The sequence below is a fragment of the Squalius cephalus genome, assembly GCF_949319135.1.
Source record: "Squalius cephalus genome assembly, chromosome: 18".
Lineage (NCBI taxonomy): Eukaryota > Metazoa > Chordata > Actinopteri > Cypriniformes > Leuciscidae > Squalius > Squalius cephalus.
Window position 1 is genome coordinate 10,811,298 of NC_137139.1, and position 24,754 is coordinate 10,836,051.

A 24,754-nucleotide genomic window follows, 5' to 3' on the forward strand; every position below is an offset into this window, starting at 1 on the left:
AGAGCTTCCCACACTGTCCCGTTCAGTCTAATCCTGAGACGTCCTGTATTAGCATGAGCTGCCTTTCCCTCCCAACCCCCTGCCACACACACACACACCCTCATGCAAGTCAAAATCTCCTTTGTATGAAAATTAGACTTTGTGTGAGATTGTGTGCGCGAGTGTGAAGAGGAAGAACACACACACACACACACACACAGAGGGAAAGTGATGGGTTGCTGTGCGTTCCTGCACCCACACGCTGTCACTCAGGGCAGCGAAGTGTCCCGGGCCAGCCAGCCGTGACCGCTGGGGGAGGAGGAAGAGAGAAACAGACAGAAAACACACAACAGGAATGATGACAGACTGCTGTTCGGACATTTGAGACGGCAGGAGAGACAACATATGGATATAAATCCTGCTGCTACAGACAGAAGGCAGAGGACATGCTTATGTTGATTTAACGTCAACATTAAACATTTGCATTCGTGTTGCATCTGATATTTGACATATTTCTGAGTGAAATAAGATATCCAATGATGCATCTGTAGAGTGGAGAGAGATCAGTTTATACCCATCAAAAATTGTTTGGATTATGGTTATTATTCAGGTTTAAATAAGATTTTCAATGTTTACTCAAAGACTTTGGATACTCAATGTATTCAGAAAGTGAAGAGTGGATTTTGATTACATGACGACTCGGGTCAGTTGATTCCACCGTTTGAAACTATCAAGCAATTGCTGAGGCTCTTCAATGAAAGCATGTTTATTAAGATTCACACAGACCCAAAGCTGCAGGACCTTCAACCACAGCTGTTATAGTTTCCCTTTACATGGAAAGATTCAATTACTGTCGTCAGAAAACACTATTTCTGTTTCTTCACAAGTCCCTGTTTCTTAATAATATTCTGAAATGCTATATTTAACAAACAACCTGATTGATGACAGACAGACAGACACAAAAACAGACAGACAGATGGACGGACGGATGGATGGATGGATGGATGGATGGATGGATGGATGGATGTAGGCCTTTCCAGCAGAGGGCAGGAGAGAGTAACAAACATGGACACAGAGTAGGAAAGCAATAGAGACAGTGTGTGTTTTACGACTCTAAACACTGGAGAAATTCCACACAAATCTCAAATGTTTGGTTCATGAGCAACAGAAACATGCCGAACAGGGTGAGAGATGAAGAAACACGTTTTTTATCAGCAGGAGCTCTCGTCATTTCACATCAAAAGTCTCAAATGAAGAAACACCACAGGTGATGCTTCAATAGCATCACCTGGTCACGATGGTCATCGTCATGGTGATAAGGTCACGATAAAGACTGTCACGAAAAATGAGAAAAACTTGTGTTGATCATTATGAAACCCACTATTCTAGCAGATCCAAACACTGTTTAAAGGTATAATAAAAGTCTGCATTAGCTTTATGTTAGACTCTAGGAGAAAACAATACTGTATTACAAAAGACACTTTCAACAAAGAGGTGAAAAATAGAGCATACAAAATAAGAATAAGAAAAATAAGAATAATAATTCTTTGCCTTTTCAATGGTTAGTGAAAGGAGGTGCTTCAAGTCGATTTTACGTTACAGATCTTATTGTGAACGATTCATCATGCATGTTTCATTTCGCAATTTTAAGCCAAAATGTCATAACTTGATCATCCAGTGAAGAGAGAGACAGACTTCTCTCTGTTGATGTCTGCAGGATTTCTCCAATCAATTATTAGTCCCTTTCTTACAATCATCTGTGAGCTCGCATTCAAAACCGCTTCCATCCATCAGAAACTAATGGATTGAACAAGTCCCAGCCTACATTTCTTTTTCGATAACCCATTTCACTCTGATGTACGTCACAATACGCCCCACTAAAGCCTCCCCAAAAAAGAAAAGTTCTGTCGGTACTCACATCGCAACTTTAAGACTTAAAAAAAAGAGTCTATCTCATGAAGCCAAAAAAAAAACATATTTGGTACCCTGTTAAATCTGTGAAAATGGTTTAAAACTCTGATTGTGTGATTTTGACATTTCAACTTTTAAAATTAAACAGAAATCACTTGGTAACAGAGTTGCGTACAAAATGTGGGACACCGTTAGATACGTTTTTGTAATTAAATGAGTTCATTTAAAGAGTTAATTATAAAAATAAACTTAGTAATACCATTGAATATTTCAAAAGATTGTAAAATACAGTCATTTTATGTATTTCAACTACTTTTCATGTCCATTTTATAGACAGTCAAACAAGACAGTATCTCGCAGGTCTCACGACAAGAACAAACATGGCGTTTGTGCCTCTGATATTTCTCAGCTGTTCATTTGCACTAGGGATGCACTGATATGAACATTGTGGCCGATACCGATAACTCTTTATATTTGAAAGCCGATAACCGATATATAATAAATCTAAATCCAAATTTTTATATCATTTTTGAGAGCCTGATTACAAACACAAAAGCCTCACCAATAAAAGCCGTGTCTCAAGCACACCATATAATATTCTTATAATTCTATGTCGCCTATATGACAGACTTATCTGTTGCACTTACTGTATTTTCTTTCTTGAAGTGATTCCAATCATATTTCAAGCAATTCATACAGCGCATCTGAAGCATCTCAGCTGAAGGATATAATCCATTATTTATCGGCTTTAATATATCGGCCAAATGTTCTTATCGGGGTGATAACAGTGACATTAAAAATGAACATATATCAGCCGATACCGATACGGTGGCCGATATATCGTTCATCCCTAATTTGCACACTTGAGTGGAACTAGAGCGTGTTTGGCAACAGTCTTCTGTTACCTGTGACCGTCTCGTCTGTAAGAGTGTAAGACCAGCTGATGGAAACTGTGCATGAGTCCCTGAGTGTTTGTCTCCAATGTCTAGATCTTCAGATTGAAGCCAAAGCTACGGTAATGGCGAAAGCTTAATTCTGATTGGATAACAGACATTTCCTTCCACATTCTTCTCAAATAAATGGCCAAACAGGACATGCAATCTTTAAAGGAATGGTTCATTAAGCTCAAATTAACAGAGAAAATTGCAGTTAGGGTTTAAAACTTGAAACAATGAAAGTGAACAATGTTCACTCATAATTTTATTCAAACACTAGCATTAATTTAAAAATAAGTGTGTTATGTTGAACACACTTACACACACTCCAAACAGTTATGTTTAGCAGCGGGACTACTGTTCTAAGTGGACGAGGCTTATCGTGCACCTCGTGTCAGGTACAAACATAGCAGATGTCTTTTGTTTAGACTGCTGTTGGCCGTTTTTCATCGTTTGACAGTGAACATATGCAGACCACTGGAAGGAGACAAATTTATGTTCTTCTGCTGATTCAAGACAATGGTCTGGCAAATGATCTGCTTAGCTCCATGTAAACAAGGAATTTACAACACCTCCTTTCTTGGAAGTATCCACGCTTGTGTGAAACTTACCTGGAAAGACTGGAAATAACTTCAATAAAGAAGACGAGGTGTACTGAAGCCAGAGCATTCCTTTAACACCACTAGAAATGTACAATACTGTGTTCCACAGAAAGAAAGAGTCGAGCTTTAAATTCCTCAAAAGCTGTCAGACAGCATCAGATATTACACTGGAAGAGAGGATGGCTTGTATGAACCCAATTCTGCATTTACATTTCCCTTTAAATCATTGCGCAAAGAGAAATGATAGACTGAAAAGGTCACCATTTACCATTCATTCCCTGCATCTCATACATACTTCCCAATGGACTTCAACGACTAACAATTATCTGTGCCATTAACTCTTTCCCCGCCAGCATTTTTGAAAAGAGTTGCCAGCCACTGCCAGCATTTTTGATCATTTTCATAAAAGTTTCAAGGAAACCAGAATATTTAATTGTATGAATATCTGAATATGCAATATATCAAAAGAAAGAACAGAAAAATCGTGTTTTGGTCGAAGTCTAATTCTGGATCAGATTCAGAACGATGATCAAAACACAGATGGAGTAGACTGAGTCCATCAACACCCCAAAGCTTCACAGTCCTGTAGCTCGTCCTGGGTCGACATTTCATTCAGTGACATTAGGCAGTTTTGATTTATATACTGTGTAATGTTGATGATCGCGTTATTTTACATGCATATGATTACATATGATTTTGCTTGTTTCTGCTTCTTCTTCACCTGTATTTTGATCATGAGATTCTGAACTCTTTCAGAAGATGTGTAATAGCGCCCCCTACCGTATAACAGTGAAAACACAGAAAGCTGGAACATTTCGTCAATGGCGGGGAAAGAGTTAACAGCAGACACGTTTTAAACAATTGCAGTTAAAATAAAGATATCCCTTCAGTGATGCACCCAATTGAAAACTGAAACTATAAATACTACTTTTAAATTAGGAACCACTCTAAATTATATATATTTGTAAAAGCGATCACAACACATTCTTCCTCCAACTGGTCTCACCGACATACCATTTACGCTAAAACTAATAAAATGTTGTACAATATTTGAATAAACTAAACTGAAACAACTAGAATATTGCATAACATTTCATATTCCAGGCTGAAACTACTTTTAAAGTATTAAATATTATTTTCGTAATAGCTGTATAAACCTAAAAATTCCTCAAACACAATACTGACTTCAATCAAACTCTTTTCAGGAACAAATGTTCCTAAAACTGATGATCTTTAAGTGAATCTCAAACTACCTTTTGACTATTGTGAATTATCCAGTTCACAACAACAACAAAGAGCTAAAGAATACACAACAAAGAACAATTTCACATTCAAACATCCTGAACAAATTAATTTTTCATCTGTCAGCCAAAATTTGAAAATGGCACTCAATAGCATTTCTTGCAAAAATATTGGTGTCTGAAATTATGATTATTTTTGATTTTTTGTGTGTGTCGTATAGCATGCAAGAAAGACATCCAGGCCACTTGGGGGAGCTCTTACCTCGTCCCATTCTGAAGTGAACGAAGGTGATTTTTCCAGCCTTCTCTTGGCGGTGCTGCAGTTGGACACGGACTCACTTCGCCCACCCAATCCCGTCTCTTCCTCACCGGGCGGGGACACCAGCAGGTCGGAGTCGGACTTGGAAAGGCTACGTGCTAGCTTGAGATCCCCCGGCGGAGGCATCCTTCTCGTCAACGGAGGATCGCGGGCCGGCGAGTTGCGTTTCGGTGAATCTCGCGGCTCTTTGTGGACTGTAGCGTAGATAGCTTTGGGGTCAGTGTCCTGGAGAATGGTTTCCATGGTGACCGCAGTTTTGGGATGGGGAGCGGAGCTCTCAGATGTCGAAGTGTTGGAAGCCTCACCGGACTTCCCTGCAGAGGACGGCAGTCTGAACGCTTCCTCCCGACAGTCGACCACCGGCGAGGACCCGTGAAGCAGACCAGTGAACTGCTCAGGAACAGCAGCGCTTATATCCTGACCATGCGATGAGCTCTCTGTTAGAGGAGAGAGAGAGAGAGAGAGAGAGAGAGAGAGAGAGAGAGAGAGAGAGAGAGAGAGAAAGAAGAGAGAGAGAGAGAGAGAGAGAGAGAGAGAGAGAGAGAGAGAGAGAGAGAGAGAGAGAGAGAGAGAGAGAGAGAGAGAGAGAGAGAGAGAGAGAGAGAGAGAGAGAGTGTTACAGACAGATTGTGGAGCAATATCTAGTCCAGATAACATGAATCCACCCACTCTACTACTGTCCAGTGCCTGAAACAGATCTGTTATTGTTTTCTGACTGGAAAAGAGAGAAAAAAAAATGTAGAAAAAAAGAAAGAAAGTTGGGCTCACCAATTCCAAAGTGCCAGAGTTACAGAATTCCAAGCGGAGTCTATAAGCAGCTGACATTTCTCCATAGAGATCTGTTTGTGACTTGCTTGTTCTATTCCCTCCCTCTCTCTCCCCCTCTCCCTCTCTCTCTCTCTCTCTCTGTGTCATACTACTAACAAGCAGACAGCTTTATAAGGCTTGCTTCCAGAGAAGTTATGCCTCACTAAGGATTCCCTTCATTATGAGTGGCAAGCCTGAAACAGGATCCCACAGAGATGACTGTGAAAGAAACACACTCGCTCTTTCTCACAAACACCTCTTTAACACACCGCTCTGCGTTGGGTTCTTAAAAATGAAATCCCTGCTTTGTGATTGTGAAAAATCCTTGTCCCGGAGTAGCACACTTACAGATCTCTCTCTGGCCTGAAACATGTAGTATGTTAGCAGGGACATGAACACTTCTTTGCTAGATTGATTTCAAGAGAGAGAGTTTCATTCTCAGCAACACCACAGGGAGCACTATAGTGTAACTTAGCACAAATTGTCTTCTCCCATGGTCAGTTTTCTCTATTAGTTCAACTACTGTTATGCTGGAGCAAAAGATCTTGCTGAATTAGTTAGAAAAAGTTATTTTTAATATAGATCCAAAGATGCCTTCCCAACTATAGTGAGGGGAAACGGTATGTTAAATGAGTAGTATGTCCGAATTCATAAATAAACAGTTGGGTTTGAGTATCCGGATGACCTACTACTTCCGGTAAGATCCTGAAGTGTGCATCTGATGGACACTTTACTATCCCATGAGGCCACGGGAGAGGATTTGTGAATGGCATTGACGCCTCCAAGACACGACAATGACAAAATGGCGGATGTAGTACGTCCATTCTACACACATTCATACTATATAGAACATATTTTTTTAATTAAGCGCAAATTTTTCATCAAATATAGTAGCTACTCAGACTGTAAGCCATTTTGGACGCAGCTAGACAGACATTTCAAGGAAACTCAAATGATGCACAAAAAAATGCAAGTATGGGAATGTACAATTACAATTTGTTTAACAACATTCACATCTGTGCTTGTGTTCTTGCATAGACTCTGTTTCTGGCCATAACAGAACACTGCAAACACACACAAACACAGACCATGAGATAAATCGATCCCTCAGATTTAGATATGACCCAGGCGCTGGGCAAACAGCCACCATACCAGAGAGATATCCTGGTGTTGCATGTGGTGTTTGGTGACCAGAAAACCAAGTCAGCCGTGTCAGAGCCTAAGGTCAAAAACATTCTGTATGCAAGTATACAAACATACAGCAAACACTTGTACAATACTGGGCATGAATCTTTCAATACTGGAAGTAACAAACCCAAAGGGGGTGAGACTGTTACTTTCATAACTTCTCAGGTGCAATTAAACAGGATTTATTATTATTCCGGCAGCTAGTGTAACTAGTCCTCCCACTACTCCGAGTGGGATTCAAAACAACATCAAGCAAGTGTGCGTCTTGTAGGCAGGGAAGTAGGGTTAACTTACTAGCAGGCATATGTAACACAAACATACACCTAATTTCAATCTGGGTCACGGCACCAATGTAAATGGTCCTACTCGTACTGCTCAGAGCGGGATTTGAACCAGGGTCCACCAACATGGGAGGCAGGCGGTCTTAACAAGGACGAGCACAGCCTCCAGTGCAAGAGTTTAACTCCAACTGTAATCAGACACTTCTGAACCACCTAATTAGGGTGCTCGGATTACTTGAAAACAATAGCCAATCGGTTTGGCTAGCCCTGCTCTAGCGTCAACCACTAGTGTGCCACTTAAGACCAGGGAAGTGAAGTTTACCTGCACAGCTCTTACTAGCTAAAGTTAAACAGTTAAACCAAAATCCCTTTTCAAGGCAAGTCATTTCACTGTGTGGACATCTTGGGAATAAACTCTATTTTCAGTCATACAAGTACAGCCACTGTCGAACGGAATGGGGAAATATCGAGATTTTAAACGTTTTGCCCAACCCTCCAAGTACAATTACAAGAGAAAACTTGGACAGTTTATGCTAATGCCAGCTTTAGTGCAGTTGATAAGGCACGTGTTAATTGTGAAATGTTAATACAATGCAACTATCCATATAATCGTACATGGTTTAGACTATTTTTGGGTCACCTTTTGATTACCAATGTAGAATTTGGATCTTGAAGCTAAACCAGGTCCGTTAAGTTTGGCAATGTGAGTTTCTGTTAAAGTTAAATCATCTCAGCGTTAATGTTTGGTTTACAGTAAACTACAACTTAGCAACTCTCTCCCGAGAGCTTAATATTTCAAGCTATCCAAGGAATTGTGAGTGAATCTGACGTGTGCCGAGGGACATTCAGACACACAATACCAGAACCATGAGTCTAATCACTTTCTCATGCAACACACCCAAACACACACACTGGGCCTTCAGTCTGTGTATGCATTTGTGACGTCATTTTAAATCAATAAGACCCTCTGGAGAAGATTAAGTCAGTGCTGTTCTCCATCCAAACCCAAGGCTTTAGCGTTAACACTACACATTGACAGCATTTTTCCATGTTTACTCTAACAACATGTCCGTTTCCAGGAACTACATGCATGCAGTGGTTAAATCATCCAATGTTCAATGAAATAAAAGCACTGTGGACAAGCCAAAGAACACCATAGCTCTGTTTCTAAACCTAGCGCCAAACAATTTGCTGTCTACGTAACATTTTAAGGTCACATTAGCAAAAATTCTGTGAAATTTCATGAGAAAAATTTGAAGCACTGCTCACACAGGAGTCAATTTCAAACCAGGCAGCTTTCTGTTGGTCTGACTAACTTCATGAGTGAAATCTGTCTGGAAATGTTTAGCCCTCACAGGAAACTGTAGATTGCAGATTTCTATTCAAAATGACTGGAGAAGTTTAAAAAAAAATCACCTAGCAACAACAACTATACACCTGAAGCAAGCATACTAACTGAAATGAAACGGATCTGAAACCCTTTAAATACACGCCACACAAATAGCGGTCCCATGTGAGTAACACAAGTCTAACACTTAGTCAATTCCAACAGTTTCAATATTGTAACATGTAACATGTTTAAAAGTGAATAGCACAGACGTATAAGACAACATAGGCTATTTTAATGACAAAACATTTGAACCAGCCTAAGATGATTTACTGGTCTTTGTCGTTCTCCAAGCTCAGGCTGGTCTTTAAGATAATCTCAAACCAATCAGCTTAAGCGGGTTTTCTAGAACTCTTTTTTCAGAACATGATTAGTATTTAATGAAATAAGTACATCTATAACATTTATCATAATTTTCCTGTTGTAAAACAAACTTACATAATAGTCTAGCACATTAGCTACTATAGACCTTATGCGCCAGAGAAACAAGTGCGCAGCCATCTTTAGGATATTGTACTGTATTGTACTATTGAATATCGAAACTTCCGTTTTTTGTGGTAGCTCTGTATATTTCTATGGCGTCGCTGTCGAAGAGTGATTAGCTAGTGAAGTGGATTTATTAATGGTAGAGGTAACGAAGGTCATCACAAGGATTGTAATGTTCGAGGTGGATGTCATTACAAATGTCAGTAGACCGGGAAGATTTTAAAACGGGCAGATCATTCATAAATACGTAAGATCGCAGTGGAAATACAAACCAGAAGACAGAAGACAACGAGCGCAGCGCTGAAAAGGGGCGGGGCTACATAAGGTCTATAGAGTGGCGCAGGAATGGCATCACTTTGTAAGCCAAAATGCGGAAGCGAGTTATGATAGCACTTCCGGTTCCGTCGTCCCAAAGTCCTTTTTTTTTTTTTACAATAAATGGGGTTTTGGTTAAATGGCTGAAATAAGGTCTGTGTTGAACAGAAGCTCAAGACACTAACATGTTTTATTCTACGGCATAAAATACACCAGGATTACCACACTTATGATTTTTTGAAGCCGTTACGTGTCTTGAAAAAGGCGGATGCTAACAAGTGGCTAAATGGGACTACAGAGACCATCGAGGAGATTAAACGCCGAACAGTAAACTCAGTCAGCTTTTACAGCCTCATTATGCTCATAATTGTGCTCTTATAAACTATTCTAACTCAAACGCTCTGGGAAAATGTTTTTAGGTAAAAACTGAAAGAGTTGTGGAAGCTTAGTGACGGTGACATTGAAGTCATGTGACCATGGTGTAGTTCGTTTATAGCCTTTAGCTTCTTACTTCTGGCGACTGCATTTAGGCTTTAAAATTCATTAAAGTGGTGTTCATCTGTGATGAAACGTGCAAGAGTCATACACTTTTGCTGATCACAGAGCTTGTTTTTTACTTTAATCCAAAAGCATATGGAAAAATCCTATTGGGATTTTCTCGAGGGAGCCAGTGGGATGCGAACTGTCCTACAAAATGACGTCATACCCACACCACACTACTACTAGGAATAATGTCCATTATTTCAAAAAAATAATTGTTTTTTAAATAGAAGGCTGTGCATTATGTATTAGGGGTGGGAATTGACAAAAATGTTACGATTCGTTAGTATTGCGATTCTTATTGCGATACAGCAAGTATTGCGATTCGATTCTGCGATATATTGCGATTCATATCCCCCATATTATTCAAAGGCATTACAAAAAATTTAGAAAATAAGACTTCAAATGTCACATTTAATTCTGTGAACATTATCTTCTACACATTAACTGAAGTGCAAAAACTTTGTCCTTGAACATTCAGGACAGACCTTATTACAGGCCAGGACGTAATTATTCTCTGAATAGGAGACTTCTCACATGAATGGTGAGCTCCCAGCACATAACTTAAAGAGTAACATAAAGCAGACATAATAGAGTAACAGAAACCTGAGAATAATCATAAATAGAGCAACTTATAATATACAAATAATAAACAAAAATGTGCACTGCTAGAGTCCAGTCCAGTTGGCTGCAAGGTCATCAACCAAAATTCATTTGGGAATATACTATTTGCTTTTTGATGAAAACCGAAATTTACCCACACTTTTGATTTGAAAGAAGACGGAGCGTTGTGTGCAACCGGTTGTGATGGTGAAGCCATTTTCATTTGAATTTGCTGTTGAATGCACGACAACAAAGCACCGCAACAAGCGCCACCTAGTGGATGTAATATGCAAATGTAAATTATCAGAGTAAACTCCGAGAAAACCAATGGAGAAAACCAGAAAGTAAAACAGATAATTTTATAATTAATATTGCAATACTTTGCGCTACTGTATCGATATAATTGCGTGCGCAAAATATTGCGATACTGAACAGAATCGATTTTTTCCCCACCACTACTATGTATATAGTGTTGTCCTGAGCAAGTTGAACACACCCAAGCACACTTGAGCAGTGCTGACATCTGATGAGCTGAAGTAATGTCACCCGTCAGAAAGTTCTAGGGTAACCGGCTCAGTTCAGTCCTCAGCTGTTGCATCTCCTCAGCTAAGTGCTAAGAGCTTCGGAGGTGCGTGCCAACGGTGAGAAGCGTTTATTAAAAGAGGGAAGGGACGTCTAAAGCACACATGCTTTTGCACTCAGGATGAAGCTTTCATCTCCAAAGCACTAAGGTCAGAACCTCCTTCAAGTCCTCAATACATCAACGCATCGCTCCCGCTGTGAGAGCCAGACATGAGAAATATGACAAGCTTACACCCTGTTATTTGGGGGTGTGCTGCTGTGTGTCTACAGACTGATTTCCTGCAGGGTTATTGACAGGTGCGCAGCGCAGTACGACAGTGGAGGCGGCAGCTGAGGTCTATGAAGCTTAAGGGACGAGAAGGGCAACGAGACGAGGAGAGACGCTCTGCTGTTTGTTTTGAAATACGAGGAGAGTGCAGGGGCTTTCATATAACTTCCACTGGCATTTACCACACGTACCAATGCTATGAAAATCCAACCATATCAGAACAAGAACTTTATCCCACGCTGCAATATAATGGCTTTATATGTGCACAGGTTTCACCTTTGGAGTGAAACTAAGCCGTAATGGCATTTCTCTTGGACTCTTGGCCAGTAATGCTAACTAGAGTCGTGTTACACTGTGTAAACATTGTTCTAAGTTAGGCAAGGATTTCTGAGGGACGACTTTAGGAGGATCAGAGAGGGACACAGAAACAAACGCACTGGACAAATGTCCACTGAGTTACCATCCTACCAATATTCTTGCTCCAAAACTGATGACAATTGGAAATATTTTGGAATAGTTCACCCAAAAATGAAAATTTAGAAAACTTTTGTGTTTTAATGGTGATGAGGAGTTTTTTTGTCGTTGGAGCTTGATGGCGTCACTACTTCCACATTATATGGAAAGGAGCACCGTGAACATTCTTCAAAATGTCTGATTTTGCGTTCCACAGTAAAAAAATAAAATAAATACAGCATACAGAATTTGGAAGACCTGTGAAAGACTTTTTTTTTTTTTTTTTTACTTTCTCTCCTACCTCATTATTTCCATCACAAAAGTTGATGTGAGTGAATGCCAAGATTTGTCAGTTTAGAAAGCAAATCAAAAGTGTTTTTCATTTTTTTCCCTATGTCCCTTTAGGGGCTCCGTAGGAATGACACAATACATAAATAATACATACAATTATTTTTTCCTTTAAATACAGCACAAAAGCACAAGTCTCAGACAGAAAGCAAGCATTTTAAGAGTAAAGATCATGTACTCTAATTTGTTTGAATCATATTTGGTTGCTAAATCGTAGTTTAACTGAACCTGTTATACTGTTATTCAACTACGGCAGCAACATTGTAAAGGTCAGTTCTTAGTGTTCACGGTGTCATTAGGAAGTGAGCGTTCACATATGCACACACTTACCTCCAGACGTCTGGCCTGTGCTAAAAAGAGGAGCAGGCGGCTGCAGAGTGTTTGTGTTGGACGCTGGAGGTCGTAGGTCAGTGTGTGTGGCGGTCTTTCGCTGCAACAATAACACCAATATTCACACATTAAGGAATGTCTAGCTTTTATCACATGTGCAATCACACACACACACAACAGATGCTGCATACAGATGAATACTGACTGGCTACTGCACACTAGACAGTGTTCGGACAGCGTGACAGATTTGAATAAAAGTAAATAAACAACAAAGCTCTGTTTTTAAAAACTTAAAGCTTCCTATGCAGACAGCGTTTTAAGGCATCATGGGTAACTCCAGAATCCTGACCTGAAGCCTGAACTCAGTTTCGCTGCCTCCTAATATACTTCGTTTTAGCAGCATAGCATGTACAGTATCTTTCACAAAGGAGGCAATCCAAGAAATACAAGACGGTGAATGAGAGTAATGTTGATTAAAAATAAGCATATTTCATTCAATACTGAAAAATCGAACTAAAAATATATTATTTCACCAAATAATTGTGTGTGTTGTACACTTTTAGAGTATCAAGCTATTAGCTTTAGTGGAGCGGCTAAGTGCTTATGTTTGGCAGAATTGTTCAGTTTATGATTCAAGCGTGAAAATTGGTATGAGCAGTCTCCATGGGTCACTTGACAAGAAAATTGCCTGAGCCACTTGAAATTTCAAGATGGCGGCAATTTTTCAAGATGGCCGACACCTTAGTGGAGCAGTTAAGTGATATAGTGGTTTATTTGGTGATACAAGCATGAAAATTGGCATGAGCAGTCTCTGTGGGTCACTTGACAATAAGCCACCTACAGCTACTTGAAATTTCAAGATGGCGGACATTTTTCAAGATGGCCACCACCTTAGTGGAGCAATTAGGCTTAAGAAATCATTTAGTTGGTGATACAAGCATGAAAATTGCCATGAACCTAATTGCTCCACTAAGGTGGTGGCCATCTTGAAAAATGGCCGCCATCTTGAAATTTCAAGTAGCTGTGGGTGGCTTATTGTCTAGTGACCATCAGAGACTGCTCATGCCAATTTTCATGTTTGTATCACCAAATAAACCACTATGTCACTTAACTGCTCCACTAAGGTGTCGGCCATCTTGAAAAATGGAGACTGCTCATGCCAATTTTCACGCTTGTATCATAAACTGAACGATTATATCACTTAGCCGCTCCACTACTTAGCGACATGCTAATATTAAACTCTGCTGGAATGCATTGAGTCAAGTCTCTTGTGTGAAGCAGTGTGTGTAGCATTGTGTGTAAATGCCTAAAGCGTTTTAAATCACTCACTTATGAGGTGTCATAGCAGTTGGGATGTTGCCTTAGTATGTAAGAATTAGGCAGTGAAGTTTTGGAACAAGCATAATAATCAGTATTTCTCACCTGAGGTAGGACACTGTTGGAAGACTTGGCTGAGATGTCCACATCTGGAGATAAAGACATCAAGTTATGTCAATGATAAAAGAAACAGCAAAAGATAGCAAAAGAAGGTCACATCCTGTAAATTTAGGATATATTGATTGACTTCACTTTTAAGACATTCCCTATCCATTTGAAACGGTGTTATTTTAGCATTAGTAGCAAATATGTAACCTCGAGTCTCAGACCTTTCCGACGATATGCGTTTTGTCAAATTTGAAAAAGATTTGATTCTAAAATACTGCAGTAAATTTTGTAAAATGACACATGACAGCGCCCACTAGGGGGGAGGAGCCGGCTTAAAGGTTTAAAATAACATCTACATGTTAACACAATGTCCGATTTCAAAACAGTTTTCACAGGATGAATTTTGAGGGTTTACGTTTTCAAATGATACCCAATTTATAATGATTACTAAAACATGTGATAGGGGAAAAAGGCAGTAAAAAAGTGGACACTTACAGTTAACAGGTTAATTCGTTTTTATTTTAGTTTTAGCAATTCTAGTACTTCAACTTGTTTTCATTAAGCTTGCAAGCCAACATTTCTCATTTTCATTTAAGTTTTTTCATTTAATATCTTGTTTTATTTCAGCTTCATTTCAATTTAACAAAAATGATTTTTAATAGTCGTAGTTTACAAAAACGTTTTGAAATCACTTTTTGATTCTTTCAAAGAACGACTAGATGTAACATCTGATCTTATAGCAGAGCATAATGTTGAAGTTCATGTTTTCAGAGATGACAGTCTCATATATTTATGAGGGGCATATGCAAATTGGCTCATGTTTAATAAACAAAGTGGTGGGGTAAATCTATAAAGCTTGTGTGAGGTCTCACAACCGCATCGAAGACGACCCAAAAGTCATGTAGTGTCCATACCTCTCTTGTTTTGTGTGTTGTTGGGGATTTTGGTCTGTGCAGTGACTAGCAGTTCATATGTGTGGTCCTCCTCTTCCACGGGCTCGACGCGTTCATCCACACTGCTGTTAGTGTGAACCGCCTGCGGAGAGAGAGAGAGAGAGAGAGAGAGAGAGAGAGAGAGAGAGAGAGAGAGAGAGAGAGAGAGAGAGACTCAGTTCATGCAGAAAACACTGGCATAAAAAGCAATCACTTACTTCACAGTCCGTATTGCTTTATGAGCGGCAGCACTTAAAAAAAAAAGATGACCTTTCTAATAGCAGCAGGTAACAGAGTCAAGTCTGAATTTCTGTCATTTATATGGCACAGTCCAGTGAGTGATCATTTTGCTGACACTGCATGAACGTATAAATCAAGCGTTGGAAAGTCTGGCCTACTACTTCGGTTCAGAGTGTTTGACAAAACTGAGTGAAGTGTTGCAAAGCTTTGAATCTCTGTATCCAGCTCTAGTCTAGTGTGTTCGTGTTGGTCATGGGTTCCTGAGTCTTTCAGACAGAAGGTTTGCTGTGTGTTGCAGAGACCCACAGCATTAATATTCATGAGGATGCTGTTTGATTTGGGTAGACGTGCGGAAACAGCAGTCAGCGAGTGGAAAGACAGATTCAACAGCCTCTCCGCCACAATGTTCATTGTTCTGCTCTCCACCCTGTGCACTGCTGCCAATCATTCATGTACAGATTAAATATAGATAATAAAAGTACAAACAAAAAAAAGGTTCATTTAAAAAAAAAAAACATGTTATAGCAGCTGGGTGTACCATGTAAATATCATACCAATTATTCACTATATCTCCATGGTATTATTATTAATTATTCTGTGTTGATTAGCCATTGAAAACCTTGCAATTTGTTTTTTGTAGATATATTCATACATTCATTATAGAGAGCAACAGTCAGGTTCCAGAAGTAAAAACATCCATAGGGAAATTGATATTGATTTGGAAAGGTAGTTTATAAACCTTTAAAGACTGCCTCACTGTGAGCTACGAATTTGTTAATCCATGGCCCACATTATTTCAGATTATTTGTAAAATAATCGTGTTTAACAGCAGAATTCATGGTAAAAACTACATTACCCATGATGCTGTACAGCAAATTCCACCAACCAGAGGAACAAGAGTAGAAACCAGCAAAAAGAGTTGTTTAGCTCCGCTCGAGTCGATCTCTCTATGCTCTCAAAATACGGAAATGTTTGTATGTATATATTGCTTTTATACATATAATCAACATTAGTAAATAAGTAACTTATTATTGCTCCATCGTTTATGTGGTTCACAATGCTTTATGGGATTGTAGTTCTTGTCTTTTTGTCTGATTTTCAAAAACTTTTATGCTTCAAATCAAGGTTTGTAGTGTTATAGAGTAGTGTTGTGATTCCCCTAGTAGCTGAAATAACTCTTGAACGAAAACTATTTTACAATCCCTATGAGAAAAATAAATAAATAAATAAAAAGGGGGCGGGCACTAATGCACTCGATTAATTAATTTTACTATGGTGAATAAGCAAAGGGAAATGGCTGCTTCATGACCAATTTGAAAGTTTTGTGCGTCTGCCACTAGAAGGCAAATTGCGACAATTGCATGTGAACGAAAATGTTGATCATAAATAAGTACTTTTCATTACAACACCGGAAAATAATTCACCCAATGTTTGTGTGTCGTGTGATTTTTGTTGATAGAGTATAAAGCTATTAGCTTAGCAACATGCTAATATCAAAATCTACAGGATTGCATTTTGAGTGATGGCCATAGCTACAGTGCTATGCATAAGTTTAGACACCCATGCTAAAGTTGACTAAAAAGAGGAATAAAAAATCATCTTTTGGAAATTGAACTTAATGCCTTAATTTAAAAAATTAGGAAAAATCCAACCTTTAAGGACACCAATTTTCTTTGTGAATGAAAGAATTTTTCATTCACAAAGAATTTTTTTAATTTTAAATTTTTTAATTTTTTTAATTAAGGCATTAAGTTCAATTTCCAAAAGATGATTTTTTATTCATCTTTTTAGTCAACTTTAGCATGGGTGTCTAAACTTATGCATAGCACTGTAAATACCACAGTGATACATCCACAGCACTTCTTTTGTAAGAGAAAATGAAACAAATACGAGATTTTAAAGGAAGTAAACAGAGAGGTGAACATTCCTGAAGAAATATTGACAAGTAAAAGTACAAATATAGACTACTCTACTGAACGATGGAGGCAGATACTGGAAACACCAGGGTCAATCGCATCCGCCACATGGAATCACTGGGCTGTTCTTCCAGAGGGATTCTTTAGGGATTCCAGACTTTATTTGATTTAATGTGAAATGTGAACCAAACACTGGAAGTCTGAACAGAGACTTTACCTCAGAGCTGAGCTCCTCTTCCAGTGTAGACTGATTCTGTGGAGGATGACGCTCTTTCTGTCAGAAACATTCAACTCATTTACTATCAAACAGGTTGAAACCTTTTTCTTTTATTATTTTTAAAGAAAGACATGAAGAAATGTAGGTTACACTTTATTTTAAGGTTTCTGTGTTACAGTGTAATTATGCATTTAAGTACTGTGTAATAATAGTTAACTACATGTACTTACTATAGAGTTGTATTTAGGGTTAGTTACATGTAATTATGCATAATTTAAAGTCATTACTACAGTAACTACATGTAACGTGTAACAAGGACACTGTAAAATAAAGTGTTACCGAAGTTCAAAGTGAACACCATGATGGACCTGTAATTAAAAGTCTCCATCTAGTGGAGGAAACTACTACACCAAATCTTCAGATTTCACAGAAGGCTACTGAAAATAAAGTAATTGAAAAGAATAACCGACCAATAAAACTGTGCGCACTGTATCACATTGCATCATCATTTCATTTATTGCTTAAAAGGCAAAAACAATTTGATAAAATATACTAAAGTTCAATAAATATCTTGAATGTATAATTAAATATTAACATAATAATCATAATTCTTCTGCCAAGTAATATAATTCATTCACTGAATGTTTAAGCTTTTAATTAATATATAATGTGTGGCCACAAGTGCATTTATTAGTATTTAAAGGGATACTTCACCGATTAGCATTAAGCGTTGTATCAGTAGAAACCCGGTAGTATTTTCGAATGCTTCCCTCCCTCATGTCCCCCTGAGACGAGAGATTTCTGTATTGTGTGTCTGGAAAAAAAAACTCAGATGACGCAAAAATCGCCATTTTGCGTCATCTGAGGCTTTTTTGGCCAGAGGCGAGAGACTACAGCCAGTTGGAGGAGCTCGTTCCGCATGTTTTCAACCCGCCCATAGGGGGGGCATCTCACGATAAAACGGCGTTTTTTCAGTTTCGAGTCAACTAGTAGCCTAGCTATATCATTTCTTCCGCTACTGCCCTCTGTAACCGGTAGGCGTGGCTTGGGAGTGTCCTCAGGGCAGCGAAGCAAGTGCACTCTGGGAGTTGTTGTCTTTCATCCACATGAGCCAAAAATAAATTTTCTGGCTTTTCTCAGTCTAGAAGGCACCAACTTCTAAAATAATTTCACATTTCTTCTACATAAATTACCCAATTTAAATACACATTCAACTCTCCAGCTGTGAAATATCTCTTTAATGAAGACTTTGGGACGAGGCTCATCCAATCAGATTCTAGAGTCAAAACTACGATTTTTATAAATATCAATTACATTTCCTCATTGGAATTGCCTCCCTGGCTAGCATATTTCTTACATATAGAATTGAGAGTATAATTTCTTATACACTGCCGGCCAAAAAAACCTCGCTGTTTGGATATAAATATGCAAAAGCTTAAAGGTCTATGACTGGATCATTATTGCAGTAATTATTATGTTTCTATCATGTTATACGTTCGGCAACAGTTCTTCTAACCATAACTGATGGAGTGTGTAGCTTTTCATTTCTTGATCAACCATGTAGGAAGACACATCATGGCCATATTCCAGGATGACGACGGTGTCAAGATTCATCAGGCTCAAACTGTGAAAGAATGGTTGGGAGGAACATGAAGAATCATTTCCACACATGAATTTAAACCTCTGAGTCCAGACCTTAAATTCATTGATGCACCTCTTGATAAAAAAGTAACATCACAACATTTATTTCCATAAAGAGATGCATCAATTTTTGGTCAAGATCTTGTATTGACAATGCAAGAGTCCAGCACTCTGTAAAGTCTCCTCCAGCACATCCCAAAGACATTCAATGAATTTAAGGTGCCAATTCATGTGTGAAAATGATTCCTCATGCTCCTCCCAACCATTCTTTCACAGTCTAAGACTGAAGAATCTTGACTTTGTCATCCTGGAATATGACCATGGTGTGTCTTCCTACATGGTTACACCTTCCTACAAGCTACACACTCCATCAATTAGGGTTAGAAGAACTGTTGCCAAACATATAACATGATAGAAACATAATAATCACTGCAATCTAATCATGGACTCTTAAGTATTTACATATTTAAATCCAAACAGTAACTTTTTTTTTTTTTTTGCAGGCAGTGGATAAAAAAAATTGAAACATTTATACCCTGTGTGTTTAATTGGTTGATTTCAACCAACAAGGATTTCAAAGACAGAAATATCCGTATATCGAATCCTCACCTTCCCGGCTTCACTGTCGGGCCGCCCGGAGTCTCTGTCCGAGGACTTTCCACTGGCCAGGCTGTCGAGAGAGTGACACGAGGACGCCTCAAACAAGGCTTCATACGGACTCTCTTCCACGGGGGTCGGAGACAACCCGGATATGAGCTCACTGACCTGCTGCTCCATTTCTCCTGTGAAAACACACATTTACACATTACAACATCTGTACAGCAAAGGATACAATGAGCATCAGCATCATTTGTATTTGGAGAGGGAGACAAAACAAGTATTGCTGAGAGAGAGGAATCAGGATATGCCGGACTCAACTCCAATTCGGCATTCATTCATTTATTAATGTTCACCTCCAGATAATACAAATGACCAAATACAAGGAAATGTACCAAACAAAATTTAAAACAAGACTATATTCAGGATGGAATAATGGTGGAATTAAAAATAAATAAATAAATAATAATAATAATAATAAAAGTAAATTAGAACACAGTATGCATTGATAAAACATTTAAAATAGTAGTATTGGTGCGTTCAGGTCTTGTCATAATCACTAGACGGCGACGTGGGACGTCCTAGACAGAGCTGTTCACTCCCTTGAAATCGAAATTATGCGTTTCTATGGTAAAACAATTAACAGCTAAATAAATCTGTGTAATTTAGTCCCCGTTTACACCTGGTGTTTCATTCCGTCTCTTTTGTCCACTTTCAACCACTTCTGTCCTGATTTCTTCGAGGGGCGGGGAAATGTATGGGCTTTTTCAGATCTTTCAATCTAATGGGCGAAATAAGCTCGCTCAGTTTAGATATGAACGCGACCGGAGACGATGGAAAAACACACGGAGAACAGCAGCTTTAGTTTCTGCTCTGACAGACTCGAGACCAGCTGAACACTGAGTGTGTGTTAGAAATCAGGAATGGTGAGAGAACATTGTGCTTGGTACATTTTTCATCTTCAAACGAAACTTGGGTCTTCGGCCAACAGTTTGAATCCCGTCTGACTAGAGCGTTTCCCATAATGTTACTCATTATGTCAGTAAGTGAAGAATAGACGGTCTTTTGCGGCTGTTTAAACACATTCGTCCACATGAGCGTTTACACTACGAAAGCAATCCGGTCAAATGTGTTTTTTTTAACTTCCTCTGGAAGTGATAGAAAGTGGACAAGCTCAAAACATCTTAGACCCGTTTACTCCTGTATTTAGTGTTGTCCACTTCATCCGATCGACCGAAACGCATCTTAATACCAGGTGTCAACAAGGTCTAAATAAAATTTCACCCAAAAAACCTAGAGCACATGACAGCTGAAGTTTTGCTCTGACCTTTTCTCTTGGGGCTCAGGCTCTCTTGAGGTGGAGGCACTGGTGGAGGAGGGAGGCTCGTGTCTGACGGACGCCCGCTCATGTGAGCTGCAGAGACACAAGACAAGCGTGAAACCGAGGACCAGAGGAGGAACCGGCTCAGTGGTGTGTGTGAGATCTGCTCCAGACGTACCTTGTATGAGGGAGGCGATCTGTCGGCTCTTTTGAGAGGGCATGTCTCTAACAGTGTCCAGCGCTGTTAGATTCTTACTGTCCACGATATTCACATCAATACCTGAAGAACATTCAGACAGAGCGTCCTGGGGACATTTCCGGCAGTCAAAGGACTGGTAATTTCTGAGTTTGCCTTTGTTTTTACCTGCGTTGAGTAGTTTTTGCACTACTTCCGTCTTTCCGAATAGAGCTGCTTCATGAAGGGCGCTGCCTTTCTCTGTCTGTGAACGAACACAATGACACTTAAATAACACGATAGCAAAGTAGTGAAGGTTAAAAGCTCTTGTACATTGCGTTTCGGGTCAGTTGACGGCAATAACCGAGTCCGATGTGACATATCAGAACCCAGTGGAGAGCAGAGAGACTCAATTTCGCACTGCACTGGCTTTCTCAGTATGTTATCAGACAAAGCAGACTGTGTGAATGTGGGCCGCTGCTCTGAGTGAGAGGCAGATGGCAGGTTGTAACTGTTAAGTGTGTGAGCAGGTTTCTCAGGTAAGGAGTGTTCTGGCAAGGTGTTAAAGAGCTGTTAGCTCAGATCACGGTGAGGTAAAACCACCTGTCATGACTGTTAAAAAGCCCAGCCAACACACACCTGCACTGATATGCACTTGGACACAAGTCAACATGAAACAGCATTTTTATGAAAAAATGACTTCTATGATTTGACATACATACAAGAAAATGTACATAATGCAAAACTATGCATATTGCAGAAATAGTCAAAGTATTGAAGTATGGTAGTATGCTATTTCGAATACAGCCCAAACATCTTGGGTGCTTAAACTCCCCGTGTGATGAAAATCAAGCTTTTAATGTTGTTTATATGTCTATGTGGTGTTTTTAATATGCTTTAAGACAAACCATGTGTAAATTCATAAGTCGACTCCATTGCTGAGTATTTCCTCCTTAAAACTGCAGTGAACCAAAGACAGTCTCAAAAACACGCTTTGAAATCGCTGGTGTTTCTGACGTCACAAACTACCTTACAACCAATCAGATCAACGTGAGTGGATCTCTGAGCTGGTGTGAGTGAGTGGAGGCGGGGAACATTTGCATATTCATAGAACCATGCATAATAAATTAGGGTGTGGAGTTACATTCAAGCTATTTTAAGGTATGAAAAATTTTTTTTCGAAGAAACAACTCTTAAATATGTAATTTTGGTGATTAAAGATGGGTTTTAAGGGATACAATGATTTACTACAGGGGGACTTTAAATGCGAATGCATAACAGGAGAATTTAAAGGATTAGTTCACCCAAAAACACAAATTCTGTCGTCATTTGCTCATCCTCATGTCATTCCAAATCCATTTTTTCTTTTCATCTTTAGAACACTGAGATGATTGGTAAACAGCTCAATCAAAGTTCAATCATGCTTGCTTGATGCGCGTGAACCAATGAGATTCATTCTTGCGTGTTTCGCAGCACATTTGAACTTCCTTAATGACCAATGAGGTTCGTTCTCACACGTTAAGCAAGCTTCCAATTACCATATTTCACGTTCGCTGATCAATGTTTATATGTGAATAAAAGCCTAAATTAAATCCATCACATCAAATTCAATCAATCGATGATCACATCTCTTCAGAATGGACTGAACTGCTCGATTCATATGGATTTATTTTACAAACTCTTAAGGAAAGTTTTGAAATGTCAGAGTTTTTGGTTAATAGAATGTCAACGGAGGGACGCAAGTCTTTCAGATTTCATTAAAATATCTTCATTTGTGTTTTGAAGATGAATTAAGGTTGTACACGTTTGGATAGACTTGAAGGTGAGTAGCTGATGCAAGATTTTAGGTTCAGTGCTTCATCATGGCACTCCTGCGTGATATTGGGCCCAGACGTCCTCACCTGGTAGTTGATGTCCACGCCGGCGGCCAGCAGCACCTCCACCACGGGCAGGTGTCCGTTGCGCGAGGCCAGGTGGAGAGGCGTGTGCTTCTTGGTGTTGGAGCTGAGCAGGTTGGGATGAGCGCTGAGCAGAAGTTTGACCACCTCCAGCCTGCCGTAGAGCGCTGCCAGGTCCAGCGGCGTCTCAAACTTGTTGTTGCGCATGGTGGGGTCGGTCAGCTCCTCCAGCAGCAGCTGCACCACCCGCGTGTGCCCGTACTGAGCCGCGCAGTGCAGAGGCGTCTCGTTGTCGTTGTTCTGCGGAGAAGAGGACGGAGAGATGTTGTTACTTCAGTGCTTGGGCCTGAAAAGTGTGAGAAATAAACCATTTTCAAGCGAATCCAGGCAGTTGTAGCCTTCGCTGAAGACACAAGGTGGTAAAGCTATGTGAGCATAGCTTCGCATTGGCAATAAAGCCCGCTTTTAGGAGAACGACACAAAAAACAAGATCAGTCGAAACAGAGCAGGATTGTGGAAGATTCGTAACTTTTTAGACAAAACATCGGACTGAATTTATGTAAAATACACAAAATCACAACAGTCTTACACCGTTATTCAGCCGGAGAAAGACAGAGAGAGCAGAAGAGGACATGCAAGCTTGACCGCATGCAGACAACTCGTCTCACACACACTCAAAGTGCTTAAATATTCATTTTCAGCACTAGATGCGTTACAAACTTATTTTTGTGAAATTTCATGGCGTGTAAAGTGTGTTTGTGTTATCTTTAAATCAATGACACTTGATTCGATATGTTGTATCTAATGTATTGATATTCAAACATTACAGTGTTTTTTGGACTATATGTGCACTACTTTACCGTCACTTTTGATCAGTGGTCAATATCTTTGACATTGGCTAACTATCACTCTTGGTATTTCCAATATTATACTTAAATTAGACACAATTAAACAAAATGACTCATAGTTTGAAATGTACAGCATGATTGTAGCATATCATTCAACTTCACAATGACTGATGTACTGAAACCTGACCACCAGAGGGCGCTGTTATATTTGCTTTGTTTGCTGACTGAATCAAGTCAAATCTTGAGTGTAATAATAACTATGGAATTAAACACAAAATACCCTAGAGCTCAAAAACTGCTAGTGAGAATCTGACTGAGCCCTTCATCATCAGACTCGGGTTCCTCCAGAGCTGTGCAGAGATCTGTCTGTGTGTGTGTGTGTGTGTGTGTGTGTGTGTGTGTGTGTGTGTGTGTGTGTGTGTGTGTGTGTGTGTGTGTGTGTCTCTCTCTCTCTAAGGCTTGTGAAAGTGTCCGGGCGGCTGGCAGCAGTGGACACAAGGCAAGCCACACACACTCCACCACTCTGAGTGACTGTGTGTCTGTGTGTCTGTGTGTCTGTGTGTGTGTGTGTGTGTGTGTGTGTGTGTGTGTGTGTGTGTGTGTGTGTGTGTGCGTTTGTGTTTGTGTGTGTGTGTGAGCAGAGCCGGAGTCAATGAACATGTGCTGGTTTGATGACCACACCCCACAACTACATCATCACAGTGGGTAAAGCATCCTGTGCACACGCACACACACACACACACATCATTATTATGAATCTTATAATAACAACAACAAACTATTATTAAGATGATTAATAAAACGGTTATTGCATTTTTATTCTTTATTATTACCATTTTTATTATGATGATTATGACGTAAATATTAATACAACTATTTTTGTTCATATTTCATTTATTACCATCATATTCATTATTATTATTGTATTACCATTTTTAATTTAATTATTAATATAACTATTATTATGAT

General features: G+C 39.4%; 1 protein-coding gene across 17 annotated transcripts in view; it reads right to left on the reverse strand.

The window, feature by feature from the left end:
- Window positions 1-24,754, reverse strand: part of LOC307145432 (ankyrin repeat and SAM domain-containing protein 1A) — a gene marked incomplete at its 3' end in the record, with an annotated part of 130,209 nt that overhangs the window by 62,370 nt on the left and 43,085 nt on the right. For 11 of the 17 annotated variants that reach the window (XM_079848553.1, XM_079848555.1, XM_079848554.1 and 8 more), the window contains 10 exons: window positions 22,941-23,237; window positions 21,229-21,304; window positions 21,043-21,144; window positions 20,871-20,957; window positions 19,556-19,728; window positions 17,306-17,362; window positions 14,915-15,035; window positions 13,998-14,041; window positions 12,576-12,675; window positions 4,931-5,424 (listed from right to left, as the gene is read on the reverse strand). In XM_079848553.1, coding sequence (XP_079704679.1) covers window positions 4,931-5,424; window positions 12,576-12,675; window positions 13,998-14,041; window positions 14,915-15,035; window positions 17,306-17,362; window positions 19,556-19,728; window positions 20,871-20,957; window positions 21,043-21,144; window positions 21,229-21,304; window positions 22,941-23,237 — 1,551 coding nt within the window. The remainder of the gene's footprint in view (window positions 1-4,930; window positions 5,425-12,575; window positions 12,676-13,997; window positions 14,042-14,914; window positions 15,036-17,305; window positions 17,363-19,555; window positions 19,729-20,870; window positions 20,958-21,042; window positions 21,145-21,228; window positions 21,305-22,940; window positions 23,238-24,754) is intronic. The other 6 variants (XM_079848560.1, XM_079848559.1, XM_079848558.1 and 3 more) reach the window with 1 other exon arrangement.